The sequence below is a fragment of the Canis lupus genome, chromosome 17 (genome assembly GCF_003254725.2).
Source record: "Canis lupus dingo isolate Sandy chromosome 17, ASM325472v2, whole genome shotgun sequence".
Taxonomy (NCBI): Eukaryota; Metazoa; Chordata; class Mammalia; order Carnivora; family Canidae; genus Canis; species Canis lupus.
This window is the reverse complement of record NC_064259.1, coordinates 39,418,410-39,439,847: the sequence shown is the minus strand read 5'-3', so window position 1 is coordinate 39,439,847 and position 21,438 is coordinate 39,418,410. Positions and strand designations below refer to the sequence as shown.

The window sequence follows — 21,438 nt, the reverse complement described above, 5'->3', positions numbered from 1 at the left end:
CTTTTCAGCAGAAGCTGAGTGGAGAGCATGGCTCTGAATAGGTTCAGGAAAGTAGAGTGATTTAGAGAACAAGGCTGTAGGCCCACGATGGGATTCCCGCGCAGGTGGCAGGGGGTGTAGTCGTCAGAGACACACTGAGGAGGATGCAGGGCTGGGTGTCAGCTGGTCCTGCCTGGGTGGCTGTGCCATCTCAGCAGCTGGCGGGGAAAGACCCAATAGGAGGTGGGAAGCGCGTTCTGGTGCTCGCAGTGTCCCCCGCGGGCCTGGTGGCAGAGGTCAGGTCCCCTGCTATCTGCACCCAGTGTCCTGGTCTGAGGCATGAAGGAGGTGGGTGAAGGCGCCACACAAATGAGGGGATGCCCAGTTGAATGTGGGTGTCAGGTAAGGAGGGCACACGCTGTAGCAGGAGGATGTTCTGCACAATGTCTGGGACCGACTTACCCTAAACGATGGTCTCTTACTTATCTGATACTGGCTGTTAAGTGGGCAGCCGCCACGGTTATTACGGATGAGGGCCGTGACCGTGGTGCACAGATGGGGAGTCAGGGGCCCGGGAGCTGGGCCTAGACCCCTGGCCAGGACTCACCTCCTTCCCACGGGCTGTGTCTCCCTGTGCCCAGGGCCCTGACAGGCGGGGCTGAAGGTGGCTCTGAGGGAAGAGCCTGCCTCCACGATGCTGGCCAGCAGGCTGGTGAGGGGCTGGGGACACAGGGAGTCCTTGAGCTCATGCTGGGTGTCCCCCACCCTACAAGGCAGGGCTGGGAGGAGCTGCCAGCATCTGCCCCAAGCACCTGTCTCTAAGTCTGGTGGAGTCTGCTAGAGCTACTGGGCTGAAATGGCTGGGGGAGAGCAGGGAAATGGGGATGGCTGGGGGAGGGACACCTGCACAGAACCCTGGGAGGTGGGGGAAGGAGTGGGGGAATGGGAGCTCCTGGCCGAGGTGCCTCCCTGAGCCCTCAGGTGCAAGGATGGCTCTTCCATGACCACATCCGGGGCAGGGTGGGGGCATCATGGCAGCTGTGCCCTCCAGCCACCTTGCACTCAGCTAGGAAAGCTCTGTGTGGGGGGAGGGAAGAGAGATAGTGTGGAGCCTCTCCTCCCCCCACTTCTCCACAAACTGGTGGCATTTGTGGTAAACCAAGGACCTGGGGAGGTGGCCTACAAGAGGAGCAGGAGCCGGCAAGGTCAGATGCGAGGTGTCCAGCCTGCATAAAGGGGGTGTGAGGGTGTATCAGCAGCTGCCTTGCCATGGCCTCCTGGGCCCTCCTGCTCCTCGCCTCGGTGCTCCTGGCCACCCCAGGTAAGGACATTCCCTATGTAATCCTGGCAGCATCTCTATAGCTGAGGGTTGGGACAGTTCTGGAGAGTGATTTGGACTTGATCACCTAATATGAAGTCTTTGCGGAAGGCAAGAGGGAAAGAAAGACAAGCTTGGAAGGGATGAGATTTTTTTCATTTTAGTGCATTCTGAAAATTTGCACGCATGTTTGTGTGTGTGTGTGTGTGTGTGTGTGTTTGTGTGTGTGTGTTTTGAGAGACAGAGAGAGAGAATAGAGATAGAGGCACTGGTAGACAGAAAGTTTTGTACAGATGGTAATGTTGGAGAGATATTATCTTCTCTTCCTGTTTCCAGAAAGGTCTTAAGAGCATGTCTTTTCACAGATCCTGGGTCAAGGCAGCCCCAGGGCAGTGTGAGGACAGGCCTCCTGGGCCCCTCTCCAAGCCCCACTCCTGTCCGGGGCTCTGGCCACCTCCTGGGCTCCCCAGCAGCCAGGAGTTCTGACTTCCCCTCCTCTTCCACGTGTGGACAGATGCTGATGCTGTGTCTTTGCAGGTCTGACCTATTCTGGTCTGATCCCTGAGGACCATGATGACCTGTCCACGGCCGACATTTGTCAGGAAGAGCAGTTCTTCAGGAGACTGGCCCAGGAGGCTGCCCAGGTTCTTTGCTGGCTCCCTGCTCACCTCCCGAGCCCCTCCTCATTTTCTGCATCCAGGGAGCACCAGGCGATAGCTGCACATCTCTTTTGGGGGGGTGGGGGGGACAGAGCAGTGGGCTGAAGACGCTGCTCTTGTGCGCACTTGTGCCTGGCTCAGGGGGGCTACCTTGGTCTGTCTGGGCCCTCCCCTGAGAGGCCCCTCTGGGGTCTGAGCAGAGAACACAAGGGGGGCAGGTGTTGGAATGGAGAAGGTGCAGTGGGTGTGGGACAGGCTCTGGGTGGGTCACCCCGCTAAGCCCACCAGGAAGGTGAGCTCGGGCCAGGCAGCTAGCTGGTCCTAGGCCCTAAAGGACAGAAAGATCATTGGTCATCGTGGTGGCCTAGGAGGATGCAAGGGCTCCTTTCTGAATCTCTGCTCAGGATTCTAGGGATTTCTGAGAAACCACTTTGGGGATCTTCTTTTTCTGACAGGGCGACCAGTTCAACCAATGTGATATTTGTCGAATGATAATGACTTGGCTGAGGACTTGCGTGGGACCGTCCCAGATTCAGGTGATCTTCAGATTTGCGGAACCAACTGCACGTGCATCTGGGGTCAAAGTAGGGGCTGGGGGCAGGACCCTGAGGAGAAGCTGATCCCTGTTTGGGCCAGACCTTCTCAACAGGGTATCTGAGGTCCCCTCCTGCGTCTGGGGAGGGACTACAGAGAACCATTTGAAATTGGGATGTTCTGGGAGCAGGCAAGGATGTTTTCTCTTTCATTGTCAAAGGAAACTTGTAGCCAGGAGAGGTAGGAATCTTTCTCCTGTGGTCGTACTGCATGTGCCCACGGGAGAGCCTATGAGGCTGGATCAAAGGGCATCTGGGTCAGGGTTGATGAACCCCAGATGTGTCACCTCTAGCTGCATGCCTGGGCCAAGTTTCTGAGCCTCAGTTTCTGAGCTTTCTGAGCCTCAGTTGCCTTCTCTGTGCAATGGGATAGATATTAATCCCCCAACCACTTCCTTAATCCTTTGGAAGGAGCTGAGGGGTGGGATGAGCTGAGTTTCCCATCTGGTCCTGAGCAAGTGCTGAACAAGTGGATGTGTTCCTCCCAGGAAGCCTCGTTTCACCCTCCCTCCCTCCCTCCCTCTCCTCTGTTCCCTGACCCTGCTCAGCTTCTGGGTGCTGCAGGGCCCACCCTCAGCCCTGGGCACTCAGCTGTAGCCTCTCTCCTGCGATTGCAGTAGAGGATACTGCAAAATGGAATGTGCCAAGGCTCAAAGCTCTCTCTCCTAACCTTCCCCGCCGCACCTGAGCCTGAGCCCTGCCAGGCCTGGGACCCAGGAGGCTCTGTAGGCAGAACCTGATTGTGGGGTAGCAGCAGAGGGCACTGTACTCCACATACAAGACAGTGGGCCTGGGGTGATGATGCACTAGGGACTGACACAGGACAGAGCCAACTGTCCTTGTCTCCTGAGCCCCTCCTGGCCAGGCCCGGATCAGGGCCTTGGGACTGGGCATGAGGGCCCATCCCGGTCTCTCCAGCCTCTGCTTCCATGGCCACCTGGCACCAGAGCCTCCTCCCAGCAAGCCCACAGTCAGAGGGTCCCAGGGCCAGGAGCTGCTGGGATCTGTGGGGGTGGTTGGGGCAGAGCACAGCTAATTCTTGTTTCTCGACATGGTGCTGTTGCTGCTTCAGGAAGCCATTCAGAAGGCTACAACAGCGGTGTGCTCAAAGATTCCAGCGGTGGAAAAAGTCTGCAAAGATATCCTCACCAGAGTTTTGTGTAGTGTTGCCCAGTTTTTCCTGAATAGTGATCCCTCCAGGGATATCTGTGTGACCTTCAGGTTGTGCAGACATCAAGTAGGTGAGTACAGAGGTAACAGCAGGAACCCCTTCCTGGAGGGTCCAGATCTCATCCCCAATTATATGCAACATGGTGTAAAAACATGGAAATACATCTGTCATAGACAAGTTCATAAGCTACTCCTACATGTCCCTCCTAGCGCCCTTGTTTGACACATTCCTCCCCCTACTGTGTGGCAGTCTGGAGAATTTGGGCAGGTGGGCTATAACAAAAAGGTTGCGAAATACTCATGAAGAATCTGGGCTTTTAAAATTTTTTACTTAAAAAAAAAATGTTAAGTAATCTCTACATCCATCGTGGGGTTTTAACTCACAATCCTGAGAGCCAGAGGCCCAGGTGAGTCACTGAGCCAGCCAGGTGCCCCAAGGGATTTGGGTTTTCTCCCAGGCAACCCTGGGTGACATCAGGGCTCCATCCCTGGTCAGCCATGCACTTGAGCAAGTAGCTTAACGCCTGTGAACTTGAGCGTCTCTACCTGTGAAGGGGATAATAATCCTGATTTCTTATTTTGAGTAACGCTTGAGTGAGATGATTATGCGTAAGGAGGTTACCACCAAGGAAGTGGCCTCAGACTGGGCTAGGCATAGACGACAGAGCCCTGACTGACTCCTGTCCCCAGCCCAGCAGCGGTTCCTGGGAACAGGAACCAGGCACCATCTAGCCCAGGACACCCGGGCCCGAGAGATGGGCTCGGGAACCCCGCTGGCAGGGAGGGCTCTGCAGCCTCTCCCTCCAGGGCTGCCCAGGCTGTGCCCACAGATCAGGCCAGGGTGGTGGGACTGGGGGCGGAGAAGGGCCCTGAGTGGCTCTGGCAGCCAGTCTTGCCTTGACTGAGGCTTTGGGACTTGATGCTGGCAGATCTGGGGTCACCTCGTAATGCGAGGTCCCCACCACTTCCTGTCACTGGAGCCTGTGATTTCCATCTCCAGAACCCCAAATCCCCTCAGGCTCCTGACTGGGTTCCAGGATGTAACTCTGGGTGTGATCAGCAGGGGCAGGTGGCTGTAGTGCACATTTGCAGGGACCCCACACCTGCCACAGCTGTTTCTTCTCCCCACTCCAGGTGTCCAAGGAGCTGGGACCTTACTCCACCCCGGGGAGAAGCACAGAGTCTCCAGCAGGCACCGCCAGCTCCTGCCTTCCTAAATCCAGGACGGACCCTCCAGTTTCTCTCAGCTAGCTCCCTGCAGTGTCGTCCCCTGGCAGGAGAATAAAATGTCTTGCAAGCTTTTGGCCACAGCTTCTGTTCCTTTGGGGGATTGGAGGGGAGGGGCTCGGAGACAGGCTTGGGTGACTTATGCACTCCCTCAGTGAATGTTTATTGCATGTCCCACACTCTGTTGTAGAAGCTGAGGATGTAGCGGTGGACAAGACAACGTTTGCAGGTTTTCCACATATACTTGAGATGCTTATGATGCCCTCAGTAGAGATACACACTCCTCTCAGAGCCGGGGACACAGTGAATATACCCCAGAAGCTCTCAGACCAGCGGGGGAGAACAAGAGGCTTGTAGTTAAGAGGGCTCTTGGTCCTAAGGAGCTGAAATGCATTCTTTGCTTCGGTTGCTGCTTTGGGAAGTTTAATATTTAGGATTGTTTTGCTTGGGAAGCAAGAGAAATCTTAGGTCCTTCAGGCTTAAATGAATAAGACAATTTATTGGTCGAAATCATTAAGCAGTCCATAGCTGGCTTCAGGCACAGGATGATCCAGAAATGAGTAGCGTCACCAGGCTTCAGTCCTGTTATCTCTGCTATTGTCTACATTCCTCCCACCTCTGTATAGTGAGATTGATCTCAGGCTAGCTTCTATCTGGGCAGCAGCAATGGCCTCATCACACTTGTCATTTTATACTGTGTCATCCAGACAGAAAGAGAGTGTTTGCTGATTCTATGTTTTACCTGCTCCCAGTGAGGAGAATGGAGGCTTCTTTTCCAGAAGCCCCATTAGACATCTCTGTTCGCACTGACTGGAGTAGGCCAGGCAACCTATTTGGAATCCATCCCCCGGTTCCCAGGGCCTGGGCGACAGGATAGCATGAGCCAAGTCAGGACACACCCCTGGTGCGGAAGCGGGGTTTATCCTCCTCAGTCACTCAGGGGAGAATGGACATGGTACCTGGAAAGGGATGGTAACTAGAGAGGGAGTGAATATTGGCCATCACCAAAAGCAATGGTGCATCCACCAAGATTCAACCCAATAGCAGTTCAAGGAGACTCTCAATGGTGAAATCTGGGGCAAGTAGAGTATTTAAATGGGTAAGGACAACAGTACGTTGTCCCTCATTGTGTAACGTAGAATCCAAGAACCATAGAGATATAAATAATCATAATTAATAAGGGAAAAAGGAAAGTGTTACCTCAAAATACCACATAATAAATGTAGTCAAAGTTGCAAACTGTATTCCCACAAAGATTTACTAGATGGGAATTACTTACTAAATGGCATTATTAGTTAGGGTGACAGTGGAGACATGGCAGACAGGTGATTAATGTTTTCTGCCCCCTCCCCTGCCCATGCACTAATCTTGAGGAACATCAGACAAACCCACAGTGACTTTCCGCATAGCAGCTGGTCTGTACTCTTCAAAATGCCAAGATCATGAAAGAGGAGAAGGGATGGAGCATCTCTTCCGATTCAAAGAAAACTAGGAAGATGCTTGATGTAATTGTAACAGATGAGCCTGGCGTGTATCAAGACTGCAAAAGACACGGCTGCTGTGATCTGGGAAACTCACTGCAGCCTGGGATGATAATATTGTGCTAATGGTAGCGTCCTGATGTGGATGGCAGTGCCACCCTATGATTGACAGCGTCCTTCTTGTAAGGAAACACACGCTAAAGTATTAGGGGGTCGTGGGGCATCACGTCCGCAATGCACTGCCAGTGAGTTAGCAGAATGGTAACATGTACGCTCAGAAACACCAGGACAAGACAGCACAGCACATACGTGTAGTAAAATGTTACCAGTGGGGGAATCTGGTTAAGGTGAACGGGAGCTGTGTGTTCTAGTCTTACAAGTTTTCCAGAAATCTGACATGATTTAAAAATAAAGAGAAAAGACTTGTAGTAATTTGGCCTTAGCACCTGGATGGGTGGTGTGACATGTACTAAGGGGGAAAGACTCTTAGATGGGTGGACTTGGAGAGAATGAGGAAGGGTTCTTCTTTGACCCTAAGACTGTGTCTATTCCCTATGCAGGTCGGTGGATGGGGAGGGGGTGTCTGGGCCAAGCCCAATTTGAAGTCCTTGAACTGGGTGTGAAGGGCAGGGAGACAGTGCAGAAGGAGAACATTCCTGTCTGAGGACAGGAGGGGCTAGTCAACCTGTGGCGGCTGGTGGTGGTGGAGGAGGAGCAAAGCACCAAGGAGATTGTGGAGAGGCAGCCAGTGGCACAGGGGAAACCAGACATGGGGCTAAGGAGCCAAGAGAACCAAATGTTTCAGGCTCTAGGGAATGGCTGGGCTTGTCCAGGGTCACTGAGATAGTAAGAAAGAAGAAGACAGAGGAAATTCCGTCCCTGGATTTGGGTGCTTTTGGGCCTTGGGGACCTTAGTCAGATGGTTTCAGTGCACAACAGCCATGTGCACTGGGATTGAAAGGGTGATGTCAGCAGGCGGGGATGGCTTTAGGAGGGGGCTCCTGTCAAGAGTTGGAGCCAAGTGGGGCAGAGCTACAGGCCATGTGAGAGTAGAGGTGGGGTCTGTGTGTAAGGTGTGTGTCCACATGGATGACAATGGTCCCGGGAGAGGTCCGAGGCCCACAGTGTAGGAGAGACCCAAGGAATAGCCACAGGGGAGGCCTTGGGAAGGGAGAGGAAGGGTCCAGGGCACGATGGAGGGTGAGCAGGGACTTCTAAAGGTGGGAGCAGAAGAAGGTGGCCTCAGTCTTAGGGGTAACAGCTAGTAAAGGGCAGGGCACAAGCCAACTCTGGTCACCTGTCAGGACGAGCATGGGTGCACTTGAGTCCTAATACAGACTCCTCTGGGGTACCCTCTCTCCCCCAGGCCCTTCTCAGTTCTCTAACTTTCCTCTTGACACACCTGGGCAACCCAGGCCTCTAGCTGGTGTCATGTGACATCCCTCCCTCCTGGCCACTTCCTAGTTCTCTGACCCCAGCTGGGGCGAATGATGACCCCCCCCTCCTGGCAATTTGGAGTAGCCTCATCCTAGTGCAAACCAGCTTAGCCCTGGCCAGGCTCTGCATCCCTCTTTGGACATCTTCAGACTTCCTTCTGCCTTTGCTCCTGGGTCCCTTCTGTACAGGGCATCCCCAGGCTCTTTCCAAACTACAAACCACATCTCCTCACCTTCCAGTGGCTTCTCACAGGCCTCTGGACAGAGTCCCTGCTCTGTGTTACATCTTGGTGTCAGGCTAGGGAACACCTGAAGGAGACACTTCCCTCAATCAACTGGCAATCTACCTAATACTGGTAATGTCACATGAAATAAGTCTAGCACCCTAAATCCCCTCTGTTTGTACAAGAAGGAAAAATTATCAATTTTATTAAATGATATCGCATGAATACATGTTTTCATTGTGTTTTGGGTGATGAGGTAGGAAGTATGCGTAGACACTTGTGTTGCACAGAGAGGTCTGCTGCTTACATCAAGGTAAAGTGCTTGGGTGACTGAGTCGTGAGCCCAACTACCTCCTTTATCAGGGATCACTATTCTTTACATGTAAAAAACACACTACACAAAATTTACAATTTTAATGATGTTTAAATGTCCACTCAGCAGTGTTGAGTATATTCTCACTCTTGTAACACAGACATCTAGGAGTTTTTATCCACAGAGCTGAGGCTCCATTCTCATTGTTAAGCCATGACTCTCCGTTTCTATGACCCATAGCCTGGGAACCAACATTCTATTTGATGTTTCTAATAATTTGATTTCCTAGACATCTCATATAAGTGAAATCATACACTATTTGCCTATTTGTATTTGGCTAATTTCACTCAGGTTAATGCTCTCATAGTCTATCCATGTTCTGACATTCAACCGGATTTTATCTTTTTTTCTTTTTTAAATGTTTTATTTATTTATTCATAAGAGAGAGGGAGAGACACAGGCAGAGGGAGAAGCAGGCTCCATGCAGGGAGCCCGATGTGGGACTCGATCCCGGGACTCCAGGTTCATGCCCTGGGCCTAAGGCAGGTGCCAAACCGCTGAGCCACGCAGGGATCCCCAGGATTTTATCTTTTTAAGGTTAATAACATATATACACTTATGTTGCCTTTTATTTATCCATTTCTCTGTCCATGGACATTTGGGGGCTTTCTCCTCCTGGCTATTGTGGATAGTGCTACTAAGAACATGGACGTGGAAAACCATTCTTTTGTATAAAACGCCTTAAGTGGGTTTTCTGGCTCTTGTGGTGGTTTTACCTTTAATATTTTGAGGAACCACCATATTGCTTTACATAGCGGTTTCATGATTTTACAACAACAGTGCACACTTTCTCCACATCTTCACTAACACTTGTAATTTTCTGTTTTTTGATAAGAGCCAGGTTACAGGGAATGGGGTGCTATCTCATTGTGGTTTTGCCTTGCATTTCCCTAACAATTATTGATGAGGAGCATCTTTTCATATGCTTGTTAGTCATTTGTATATTTTGTAGGGAGAGCGTCTATTCAAAGTCCTTTGTCACTTTTTACTTGAGCAATTTGTTGCTGAGTTTTAACAGTTCTTTGTGTGTTCTGGGTATTAACCCATTATTAGGGAATGATTTGTAAATATTTTTACCCTTCCATAAATCGCCTTTCACCTCCGACTATGTCACTGGATACCTCAAATTCTTACGTTTGATGAAAGTTTTGTCCATTTTGCTGCATTTCTTGAAGTCATACCGAAGAAATCATTGCCAAGTCCAATGTCATTCGGCTTCCCCTAATGCTTTAGTCTAATGATATTATAATTTTTGGTCTTCCATGTAAAAGTTTAATCCAGTTCTATTGACTTTTCATGTATGGTGGAAGGTAATGGTCTACTTTCAATCTGTAGTATGGGTTCTCCAGTTTTCCCAGCACCATTTGTTGAAGAATCTCGATTCCTTTAGTGAACACCTTCTTACGTATGGTATTGTAGAAGACAGTTAGCAGGAGGGCAAAATTCTCCAAAGTGGTCCACATGTTTGGATGTTCTTATGAGTGGAAAGTGTTCTTATGATACCCTTTCCCCAAAATTTTTATTTAAACTCTAGTTAGTTACCAGAACCAGTGAAATGCTGGTTTCAGGAGTAGAATTCCGTGATTCATCACTTACATTTAATACCCAGTGCTCATCACAACAAGTGCCCTCTTTAATACACAACACCCATCTGGCCCATCCCCCACCCACCTTCGTCCATCTCTTGTCATTTTTATCTCTATTTGTAATAATCTCCCATGGTTTATTTCTTTTTTTTTCCATCGTTTTTATCCATTTCTCTTTTATCTTCCTTCCCCCCTTTTGTTCATCTGTTTGTTTCTTAAATCTCACATATGAGTGAAATCATATGGTATTTGTCTTTTCCTGGCTGACTTATTTCACTTAGCATAATACTCTCTAGTCCATCCACATGGTTGTGAATTACTCAGATTTTTAATGAGTGAGTAGTATTACATCGTGTATATCTATGACATCTTCCTTTTTTTGTTGTTTAGTAGATTTTATTTATTTGTTCATAAGAGACTCCAGAACGAGGCAGAGACATAGGCAGAGGGAAACCAGGCAGAGGGAGAATCAACCTCCCTGCAGGGAGCTTGATGGAACTTTTGATCTCAGGATTCCAGGACCAGGATCTGAACCAAAGGGGTCACTCCACCAGTAGCCACCCAGGTGCCCCTATACCACATCTTCTTTATCCATTCATCTGTCAATGTACATTTGGGCTCTTCCCATAGGTTGTCTATTTGTTGATAATGCTGCTATGAACATTGGGGTGCATGTACCCCTTCCAATCTGTGTTTTCGTATTCTTTGGGTAAACACCACTACTGCAATTGCTGGTTGTAGGGAAGTTTTAGTTTGAACCTTTTGAGGAACCTCCATGGTGTTTTCCAGAGTGACTGCACCAGTTTTCATTCCTACCTACTTTGCAAGAGGGCTCCCCTTTCTCTGCATCCTCTCCAACACCTGTTGTTTCCTGTGTTGCTAATTTTAGCCATTCTGACTGGTGTGAGGTGATATCTCCTTGTGGTTTTGGTTTGTATCTCCCTGAATAGGAGTGGTGTTGAGTGTTCTTTCATCCTTTCCAAGGATGTCTTCCTTGGAAAAGTGTCTATTCATATCTTCAGTCCATTGCTTTCTTTTTAAAAAGATTTCTTTCTTTCTTTATTTGAGAGTGAGAGAGAGAGAGAGAGAGAGAGCACTAAAGAGCAAACAAGCTGGGAAGGGGTAGAGGGGGAGGGAGAGATTCTTCAAACAGACTCCCACCGAAGTGTGGAGTTCAAAGAGGGGCTCGATTCAGGACCCTGGGAAATATTGGTCTTTGTGTTTTTGAGTTTTCTTTTTTGTATTAACATAGGGCATGTCTTTTTGGAGGAGTGCGGGAAGAACTGGTATTAATTCTTTGCTCAATTTCTGGTAGAATTAATCTGTGAAGACATCTGGCCTGGAGCTTTTCTTTGTGGGTAGAGTTTGCATTACAAATCCATCTCTTTCCTTATTATAGGTCTATTTGAATTTTGCATTCTTTTCATCCAGTTTCAGTAGTTTGTATCCTTCTAGGGATGTGTCCATTTCAATGTAAGTTCTCTAATTTATTGGCATACAATTGTTCGTAATATAAAAGTTATCTTCCCTGTAAGAGTGGTCATAATGTTCATTTTTGCGTTTCTGATGCTAATAATAGGGTAAGACATGTTACCATGTTGAGGGTGCTGAGGAGTCCCATGGGGAGGAGGGCTGTGGCACTTTCTGAGCCTGGCATTTCCTCCTGAGCACAGAAATCTCACTTTCCACTCCCCGGCACAGCACCAGTTACCCTCCCACAGGAGCAGCACTCACAGAAGCCACCTGGGGGAAGGATGCCCTAACACCAGCCTCCCTCTGCCAGCATAGCACAGGCTGTAAAGCTTCCACATGCACAAAGACGTGCCACATGGGAGCCCTTTGAACAGGAGACACTATACCATTTTATAAAAAAAGAACTGAAGCTCCAAGAGACGGTGACCCTTGTTCTAGAGCCTCAGCTTGTCAGAGGCCGGCTTGCCTGGGACCCCAACCTCTTCCCTTCTCAGCAGAAGCTGAGTGGAGAGCATTGCTCTGATTAGGCTCAGGAAAGTAGAGTGATTTAAAGAACAAGGTTGTCAGCCCACGATGGGTTTCCGAGGCAGGGGCAAGGGGTGCAGTCCTCAGAGCCACAATGAGGGGGATGCAGGGCTGGGGCTGTGAGGGAACCCTGTCAGCTGTTCCTGCTTGGGTGGCTGTGCCATCTCAGCAGCCGGGGGGGAAGACCCCAAAAGAGTTGGGAGGCGAGTTCTGGTGCCCGCAGTGTCCCCCGCATGCCTGGTAGCACAGGTCAGGTCCCCCGCTATCTGCACCCAGTGTCCTGGTCTGAGGCATGAAGGAGGTGGGTGAAGGCGCCACACAAATGAGGGGATGCCCAGTTGAATGTGGGTGTCAGGTAAGGAGGGCACACGCCGTAGCAGGAGGATGTTCTGCACAATGTCTGGGACCGACTTACCCTAAACGATGGTCTCTTACTTATCTGATACTGGCTGTTAAGTGGGCAGCCGCCACGGTTATTACGGATGAGGGCCGTGACCGTGGTGCACAGATGGGGAGTCAGGGGCCCGGGAGCTGGGCCTAGACCCCTGGCCGGGACTCACCTCCTTCCCACGGGCTGTGTCTCCCTGTGGCCCAGGGCCCTGACAGGCGGGGCTGAAGGTGGCTCTGAGGGAAGAGCCTGCCTCCACGATGCTGGCCAGCAGGCTGGTGAGGGGCTGGGGACACAGGGAGTCCTTGAGCTCATGCTGGGTGTCCCCCACCCTAGAAGGCAGGGCTGGGAGGAGCTGTCAGCATCTGCCCCAAGCACCTGTCTTTAAATCTGGTGGAGTCTGCTAGAGCTACTGGGCTGAAATGGCTGGGGGAGAGCAGGGAAATGGGGATGGCTGGGGGAGGGACACCTGCACAGACGTCTTGGAATTGGGGGGGGAGGGGAGGATGGGAGCTCATGGTAGAGGTGTTCCCTGAGCCCTCAGGTGCAAGGATGGCTCTTCCATGACCACATCCGGGGCAGGGTGGGGACATCATGGGAGCTGTGCCCTCCAGCCACCTTGCACTCAGCTAGGAAAGCTCTGTGTGGGGGGAGGGAAGAGAGATAGTGTGGAGCCTCTCCTCCCCCCACTTCTACACAAACTGGTGGTGTTTGTGGTAAACCCAGGGACCTGGGGAGGTGGCCTAGAAGAGGAGCAGGAGCTGGCAGTTCAGATGGGAGGTGTCCTGCCTGCATTAAGGGGGTTTGAGGGTGTGTCAGCAGCTGCCTCACCATGACCTCCTGGGCCCTCCTGCTCCTCGCCTCAGTGCTCCTGGTCACCCCAGGTAAGGACATTCCCTACGTGATCCTGGCAGCTCCTCTTTAGCTGAGGGTTGGGACAGTTCTGGAGAGTGATTTGGACTTGATCACCTAATATGAAGTCTTTGCGGAAGGCAAGAGGGAAAGAAAGACAAGCTTGGGAAGGGATGAGATTTTTTTCATTTTAGTGCATTCTGAAAATTTGCACGCATGTTTGTGTGTGTGTGTGTGTGTGTGTGTGTGTGTTTGTGTGTGTGTGTTTTGAGAGACAGAGAGAGAGAATAGAGATAGAGGCACTGGTAGACAGAAAGTTTTGTACAGATGGTAATGTTGGAGAGATATTATCTTCTCTTCCTGTTTCCAGAAAGGTCTTAAGAGCATGTCTTTTCACAGATCCTGGGTCAAGGCAGCCCCAGGGCAGTGTGAGGACAGGCTTCCTGGGCCCCTCTCCAAGCCCCACTCCTGTCCGGGGCTCTGGCCACCTCCTGGGCTCCCCAGCAGCCAGGAGTTCTGACTTCCCCTCCTCTTCCACGTGTGGACAGATGCTGATGCTGTGTCTTTGCAGGTCTGACCTATTCTGGTCTGATCCCTGAGGACCATGATGACCTGTCCACGGCCGACATTTGTCAGGAAGAGCAGTTCTTCAGGAGACTGGCCCAGGAGGCTGCCCAGGTTCTTTGCTGGCTCCCTGCTCACCTCCTCGTTTTCTGCATCCAGGGAGCACCAGGCGATAGCTGCACATCTCTTTTGGGGGGGTGGGGGGGACAGAGCAGTGGGCTGAAGACGCTGCTCTTGTGCGCACTTGTGCCTGGCTCAGGGGGGCTACCTTGGTCTGTCTGGGCCCTCCCCTGAGAGGCCCCTCTGGGGTCTGAGCAGAGAACACAAGGGGGGCAGGTGTTGGAATGGAGAAGGTGCACTGGGTGTGGAACAGGTTCTGGGTGCGTCACCCCGCTAAGCCCACCAAGAAGGTGAGCTCGGGCCAGGCAGCTAGCTGGTCCTAACCCTAAAGGACAGAAAGATCATTGGTCATCGTGGTGGCCTAGGAGGATGCAAGGGCTCCTTTCTGAATCTCTGCTCAGGATTCTAGGGATTTCTGAGAGACCACTCTGAGGATCTTCTTTTTCTGACAGGGTGACCCGCGGTTCAACCAATGTAATTTTTGTCGAAAGATCATTAGTTGGCTGAGGACTTGCGTGGGACCGTCGAAGATTCAGGTGATCTTCAGATTTGAGGAACCATCTGCACGTCCATCTGGGGTGGTAGTAGGGGCTGGGGGCTGGCACCTGGGGAGAAGCTGATCCCTGTTTGGGCCAGACCTTCTCAACAGGGTATCTGAGGTCCCCTCCTGTGTCTGGGGAGGGACTACAGAGAATCATTTGAAATTGGGATGTTCTGGGAGCAGGCAAGGATGCTTTCTCTTTCATTGTCAAAGGAAACTTGTAGTCAGGAGAGGTAGGAACCTTTCCCCTGTGGTCGTACTGCATGTGCCCACGGGAGAGCCTATGAGGCTGGATCCAAGGGCATCTGGGTCAGGGTTGATGAACCCCAGATGTGTCACCTCTAGCTGCATGCCTGGGCCAAGTGCTAATGCTTTCTGAGCCTCAGTTTCCTTCTCTGTGCAATGGGATAGATATTAATCCCCCAACCACTTCCTGAGCTGAGGGGTGGGATGAGCTGAGTTCCCCATCTGGCCCTGAGCAAGTGCTGAACAAGTGGATGTGTTCCTCCCAGGAAGCCTCGTTTCACCCTCCCTCCCTCCTTCTCCTCTGTTCCCTGACCCTGCTCAGCTTCTGGGTGCTGCAGGGCCCACCCTCAACCCTGGGAACTCAGCTGTAGCCTTCTACTCTGCGATTGCAGTAGACGATACTGCAAAATGGAACGTGCCAAGGCTTCAAGGTCTCTCTCCTAGCCTTCCTCACCACACCTGAGCCTGAGCCCTGCCAGGCCTGGGACCCAGGAGACTCTGTAGGCAAACTTGACTGTGGGTCTAGCAGCAGTGGGCACTGTGCTCCACACACAAGACAGTGGGCCTGGGGTGATGATGCACTAGGGACTGACACAGGACAGAGCCAACTGTCCTTGTCTCCTGAGCCCATCCTGGCCAGGCCTGCATCAGGGCTTTGGGCCTGGGAATGAGGGCCGATCCTGCTCTCTCCAGCCTCTGCTTCCATGGACACGTGGCACCAGGGCCTCCTCCCAGCATGCCCACGGTTTGAGGTGCCCAGGGACAGTAGCTGCTGGGATCTGTGGGGGTGGTTGGGGCAGAGCACAGCTAATTCTTGTCTCTGGTCATGGTGCTGTTGCTGCTTCAGGAAGCCATTCAGAAGGCTACAACAGCGGTGTGCTCAAAGATTCCAGCGGTGGAAAATGTCTGCCAAAAAATCATCACCGGAATTTTGAATGGCATTGCCCAGTTTATCCTGAATGGTTATCCCTACAGTGATATCTGTGTGACACTCAGGATGTGCAAATCTTAAGTAGGTGAGTACAGAGGTAACAGCAGGGACCGCTTCCTAGAAGGTCCAGATCTCATCCTCAATTATATGCAACATGGTGTAAAAACATGGAAATACATCTGTCATAGAGAAGTTCATAAGCAACTCCTACATGTCCCTCCTAGCGCCCTTGTTGTGACACATTCCTCCCCCCACTGTGTGGCAGTCTGGAGAAGTTGGGCAGGTGGGCTGTAACAAAAAGGTTGCAAAATACTCATGAAGAATCTGGGCTTTTAAAATTTTTTACTTAAAAAAAAATGTTAAGTAATCTCTACATCCATCGTGGGGTTTCAACTCACAATCCTGAGAGCCAGAGGCCCAGGTGAGTCACTGAGCCAGCCAGGTGCCCCAAGGGATTTGGGTTTTCTCCCAGGCAACCCTGGGTGACATCAGGCTCCATCTCTGGTCAGCCATGCACTTGAGCAAGTAGCTTAACGCCTGTGAACTTGAGCGTCTCTACCTGTGAAGGGGATAATAATCCTGATTTCTTATTTTGAGTAACGCTTGAGTGAGATGATTATGCGTAAGGAGGTTACCACCAAGGAAGTGGCCTCAGACTGGGCTAGGCATAGACGACAGAGCCCTGACTGACTCCTGTCCCCAGCCCAGCAGCGGTTCCTGGGAACAGGAACCAGGCACCATCTAGCCCAGGACACCCGGGGCCCGAGAGCTGGGCTCGGGAACCCCGCTGGCAGGGAGGGCTCTGCAGCCTCTCCCTCCAGGGCTGCCCAGGCTGCACCCACAGATCAGGCCAGGGTGGTGGGACTGGGGGCAGAGAAGGGCCCCTGAGTGGCTCTGGCAGCCAGTCTTGCCTTGACTGAAGCTTTGGGACTTGATGCTGGCAGATCTGGGGTCACCTTGTAATGTGAGGTCCCCACCACTTCCTGTCACTGGAGCGTGTGATTTCCATCTCCAGAACCCCTAACCCCCTCAGGCTCCTGACTGGGTTCCAGGATGTAACTCTGGGTGTGATCAGCAGGGGCAGGTGGCTGTAGTGCACATTTGCAGGGACCCCACACCTGCCACAGCTGTTTCTTCTCCCCACTCCAGGTGTCCAAGGAGCTGGGACCTTACTCCACCCCGGGGAGAAGCACAGAGTCTCCAGCAGGCACCGCCAGCTCCTGCCTTCCTAAATCCAGGACGGACCCTCCAGTTTCTCTCAGCTAGCTCCCTGCAGTGTTGTCCCCTGGCAGGAGAATAAAATGTCTTGCAAGCTTTTGGCCACAGCTTCTGTTCCTTTGGGGGATTGGAGGGGAGGGGCTCGGAGACAGGCTTGGGTGACTTATGCACTCCCTCAGTGAATGTTTATTGCAAGTCCCACACTCTGTTGTAGAAGCTGAGGAAGTAGCGGTGGACAATACAACGTTTGCAGGTTTTCCACATATACATGAGATGCTTATGATGCCCTCAGTAGAGATACACCCTCCTCTCAGAGCCGGGGACACAGTGAATATACCCCAGAAGCTCTCAGACCAGCGGGGGAGAACAAGAGGCTTGTAGTTAAGAGGGGCTTGGTCCTAAGGAGCTGAAATGCATTCTTTGCTTCGGTTGCTGCTTTGGGAAGTTTAATATTTAGGATTGTTTTGCTTGGGAAGCAAGAGAAATCTTAGGTCCTTCAGGCTTAAATGAATAAGACAATTTATTGGTTGAAATCATTAAGCAGTCCATAGCTGGCTTCAGGCACAGGATGATCCAGAAATGAGTAGCGTCACCAGGCTTCAGTCCTGTTATCTCTGCTATTGTCTACATTCCTCCCACCTCTGTATAGTGAGATTGATCTCAGGCTAGCTTCCATCTGGGCAGCAGCAATGGCCTCATCACACTTGTCATTTTATACTGTGTCATCCAGACAGAAAGAGAGTGTTTGCTGATTCTATGTTTTACCTGCTCCCAGTGAGGAGAATGGAGGCTTCTTTTCCAGAAGCCCCATTAGACATCTCTGTTCGCACTGACTGGAGTGGGCCAGGCAACCTATTTGGAATCCATCCCCCGGTTCCCAGGGCCTGGGCGACAGGATAGCATGAGCCAAGTCAGGACACACCTCTGGTGCGGAAGCGGGGTTTATCCTCCTCAGTCACTCAGGGGAGAATGGACATGGTACCTGGAAAGGGATGGTAACTAGAGAGGGAGTGAATATTGGCCATCACCAAAAGCAATGGTGCATCCACCAAGATTCAACCCAATAACAGTTCAAAGAGACTCTCAATGGTGAAATCTGGGGCAAATGGAGTATTAAAATGGGTAAGGACAACAGTAGGTTGTCCCTCATTGTGTAACGTAGAATCCATGAACAGTAATAGATATTTAGATGTTGGACTTGGAGAGAATGAGGAAGGGTGTGCTTTTTTTTTAAATAATAAATTTATTTTTTATTGGTGTTCAATTTGCCAACATACAGAATGACATCCAGTGCTTCATCCCGTCAAGTGCCCCCCTCAGTGCCCGTCACCCATTCACCCCCACCCCCCGCCCTCCTCCCCTTCCACCACCCCTAGTTCGTTTCCCAGAGTTAGGAGTCTTCCATGTTGTGTCTCCCTTTCTGATATTTCCCACCCATTTCTTCTCCTTTCCCCTCTATTCCCTTTCACTATTATTTATATTCCCCAAATGAATGAGAACATATAATGTTTGTCCTTCTCCGATTGACTTACTTCACTCAGCATAATACCTTCCAGTTCCATCCATGTTGAAGCAAATGGTGGGTATTTGTCGTTTCTAATGGCTGAGGAATATTCCATTGTATACATAGACCACAGCTTCTTTATCCATTCATCTTTCGATGGACACCGAGGCTCCGTCCACAGTTTGGCTATTGTGGACATTGCTGCTAGAAACATCGGGGTGCAGGTGTCCCGGCATTTCACTGCATCTCTATCTTTGGGGTAAATCCCCAAAGTGCAATTGCTGGGTCGTAGGGCAGGTCTATTTTTAACTCTTTGAGGAACCTCCACACAGTTTTCCAGAGTGGCTGCACCAGTTCACATTCCCACCAACAGTGTAAGAAGGTTCCCTTTTCTCCGCATCCTCTCCAACATTTGTGGTTTCCTGCCTTGTTTTTTTCCCCATTCTCACTGGTGTGAGGTGGTATCTCATTGTGGTTTTGATTTGTATTTCCCTGATGGCCAGTGATGTGGAGCATTTTCTCATGTGCATGTTGGCCATGTCTATGTCTTCCTCTGTGAGATTTCTCTTCATGTCTTTTGCCCATTTCATGATTGGATTGTTTGTTTCTTTGCTGTTGAGTTTAATAAGTTCTTTATAGATCTTGGAAACTAGCCCTTTATCTGATAGGTCATTTGCAAATATCTTCTCCCATTCTGTAGGTTGTCTTTTAGTTTTGTTGACTGTATCCTTCGCTGTGCAAAAGCTTCTTATCTTGATGAAGTCCCAATAGTTCATTTTTGCTTTTGTTTCCTTTGCCTTCGTGGATGTATCTTCCAAGAAGTTACTGTGGCCGAGTTCAAAAAGGGTGTTGCCTGTGTTCTCCTCTAGGATTTTGATGGACTCTTGTCTCACATTTAGATCTTTCCTCCATTTTGAGTTTATCTTTGTGTATGGTGCAAGAGAGTGGTCTAGTTTCATTCTTCTGCATGTGGATGTCCAATTTTCCCAGCACCATTTATTGAAGAGACTGTCTTTTTTCCAGTGGATGGTCAAAGCCTCCACTCCAAGATTGCTACAACTCATACAGCAATTTGGCAGTGTGGCAGGATACAAAATCAATGCCCAGAAGTCAGTGGCATTTCTATACACTAACAATGAGACTGAAGAAAGAGAAATTAAGGAGTCAATCCCATTTACAATTGCACCCAAAAGCATAAGATACCTAGGAATAAACCTAACCAAGGAGGTAAAGGATCTATACTCTAAAAACTATAGAACACAGTTATTTTCCAGTTTACTTGTTTAGGGCCTGCAGAATTAATTTTTGTGGAAGCCCAGCACTGCCTCTCAGAGGAGGCCTCTGATGGTACACCTCCAGGGGGACTGCCTTGAGGATGCCCACAGTTACTATTGCTTAGGGATGTTTGGGGTAAGGCCCTGTCTCTTTCTCTAACAAAATCAAATTGATAAGCTCCACAGATTCATGACTGATTACTGTTTTCAACATGCCTCAGGGAATAAATTCCTTGTGGTGATATTCAATCAAATCAAAGTTTCTTTGTAGGGATAGTGCTTGTGGTTTTCGAGGTTTTTACCCTCGGAGGCCCCTTCAGAGTCTCCTCTTTCCCCATTTCTCTCCAGTAAATTAACCTGCTTACATTTAGTCTGTATTTTAAATAAATCCATCAATCTCCTAACAAATGTCTTTCATTGTAACCTCCACTGTTTTTAAGAGCTCTGAAGCTTGCAACTCTCTACAATCTGTTGCAAATGAAGTCACCTTGTTTTGTTTGTTTGTTTGTTTGTTTTTTCGGGAGGAGTTTAGAGTCCTCTGTTTACGTTGTTTCTTCCTCCTGGAGGAAATCTTAGAGTCAAGGCTCTGTATTGGTGGTGGGGACAATTGATGCAGGCTGGCTGGGTCTGAGACCCCAGAGCAGGTCCTGCAGGACCAGCCAAGAGAGTCCTTGGCTTCATGCAGGATGGATATCAATCTCAAGCTGAGAGGAAGTAAAAGTAGAGTTTATTGAAGACAGAGCATCTTAAAGACTCAGAAAGAAAGGAGCATGAACCTTGTCTTTTCTTGGGGTCTGGAGTTTTTATGGAGGATGATGATTTGGTATACTGGCTTCTCAGGCATCTAGGAACTCATCAAAATAAAGAGGAGTGTTTAGGTATTCTCCCTAAGTCTCTTATGCCTTGAATATGATGACTTGGTCATTTCTTAGATGTCATCTATTGTGCTGGAAGACTCCAAAGATATCATTAAATCTTTGACCTTTATGAGGAGGACGTGCATTACCTGTCCCATAAGGCATGTATAGTGAGGCAGTTTAGGTTCTAGCAAGAAGAGGTAGCAAAAGAGTCTTTCACGGGGTCCCTTCAGTTTTCCTGTCTCACAGTGATGTGTTTATCTCTGAGTGACACCCCGATTCCAGCATCTGAATGCTCATGGATCAGGAAGCTGCAACCCCAGGCCTCCTCGGCTTGCATGTCCTGGTGGGAATTCCTTGCGCATGAGCTATCCAAGAGGAAAGTGGGTCCCGTATTCTCAGCCCTGCCACGCTCAACACAGCATCCATCCTACCAGTAGGGTCTGAGAAGACAGCTCCCACCTCTTAGCTACCCTCACCTGAGACTTAGTCTCAGCAACAGGTAGCTGGGGGCATGATGGCAAGTGCTTGAGTTTGTCTCTGCTGGGAAGATAGCGTTATGGCTGGGATCTGGGAGAAGAGGGAAGCCTGAGTTCTTGTCTGTACCAGACAAGAGTGGGGTTTCCATCTTGCTGAGCTGCAAGGGGAGGGAGTAGGTGAGGGTCCTGGTTCAAATACCACAGACTCCATGTAGTTCTTCCTGAGTTTTAGTAGATTTTCTGTAATAAACCTTTCTTCATTTGCTCTATGCACTTAGTCAGATTCCAGAAAATCTAGATGGTTGCTTTAAAAATAATTTTCACTGTTTTCTCTGGGTCATGGGTCCACGGAGCATTTCATACTATTTATGCCAGATGTGAAACCGCCTTGAATGTTTTCTTTTGACAAGTGTAACTGCA

The 21,438-nt window shown here is 50.1% G+C and overlaps 1 protein-coding gene across 5 annotated transcripts in view; it reads left to right on the top strand.

The window, feature by feature from the left end:
• The window catches only part of LOC112665067 (antimicrobial peptide NK-lysin-like), a 104,014-nt gene extending 87,014 nt beyond the window's left edge, over positions 1-17,000 (top strand). For 2 of the 5 annotated variants that reach the window (XM_049096026.1, XM_049096025.1), the window contains exons 2-5: positions 1,835-1,941; positions 2,412-2,492; positions 3,622-3,790; positions 4,854-5,023. In XM_049096026.1, coding sequence (XP_048951983.1) covers positions 1,835-1,941; positions 2,412-2,492; positions 3,622-3,790; positions 4,854-4,936 — 440 coding nt within the window. In that variant the 3' untranslated portion in view covers positions 4,937-5,023. Of the gene's footprint in view, positions 1-1,030; positions 1,301-1,834; positions 1,942-2,411; positions 2,493-3,621; positions 3,791-4,853; positions 5,024-13,158; positions 13,317-13,855; positions 13,963-14,420; positions 14,505-15,602; positions 15,772-16,835 lie in introns of those variants that run through there. The other 3 variants (XM_049096028.1, XM_025454866.3, XM_025454867.3) reach the window with 3 other exon arrangements.
• The last annotated feature ends 4,438 nt before the right edge of the window (positions 17,001-21,438 follow it).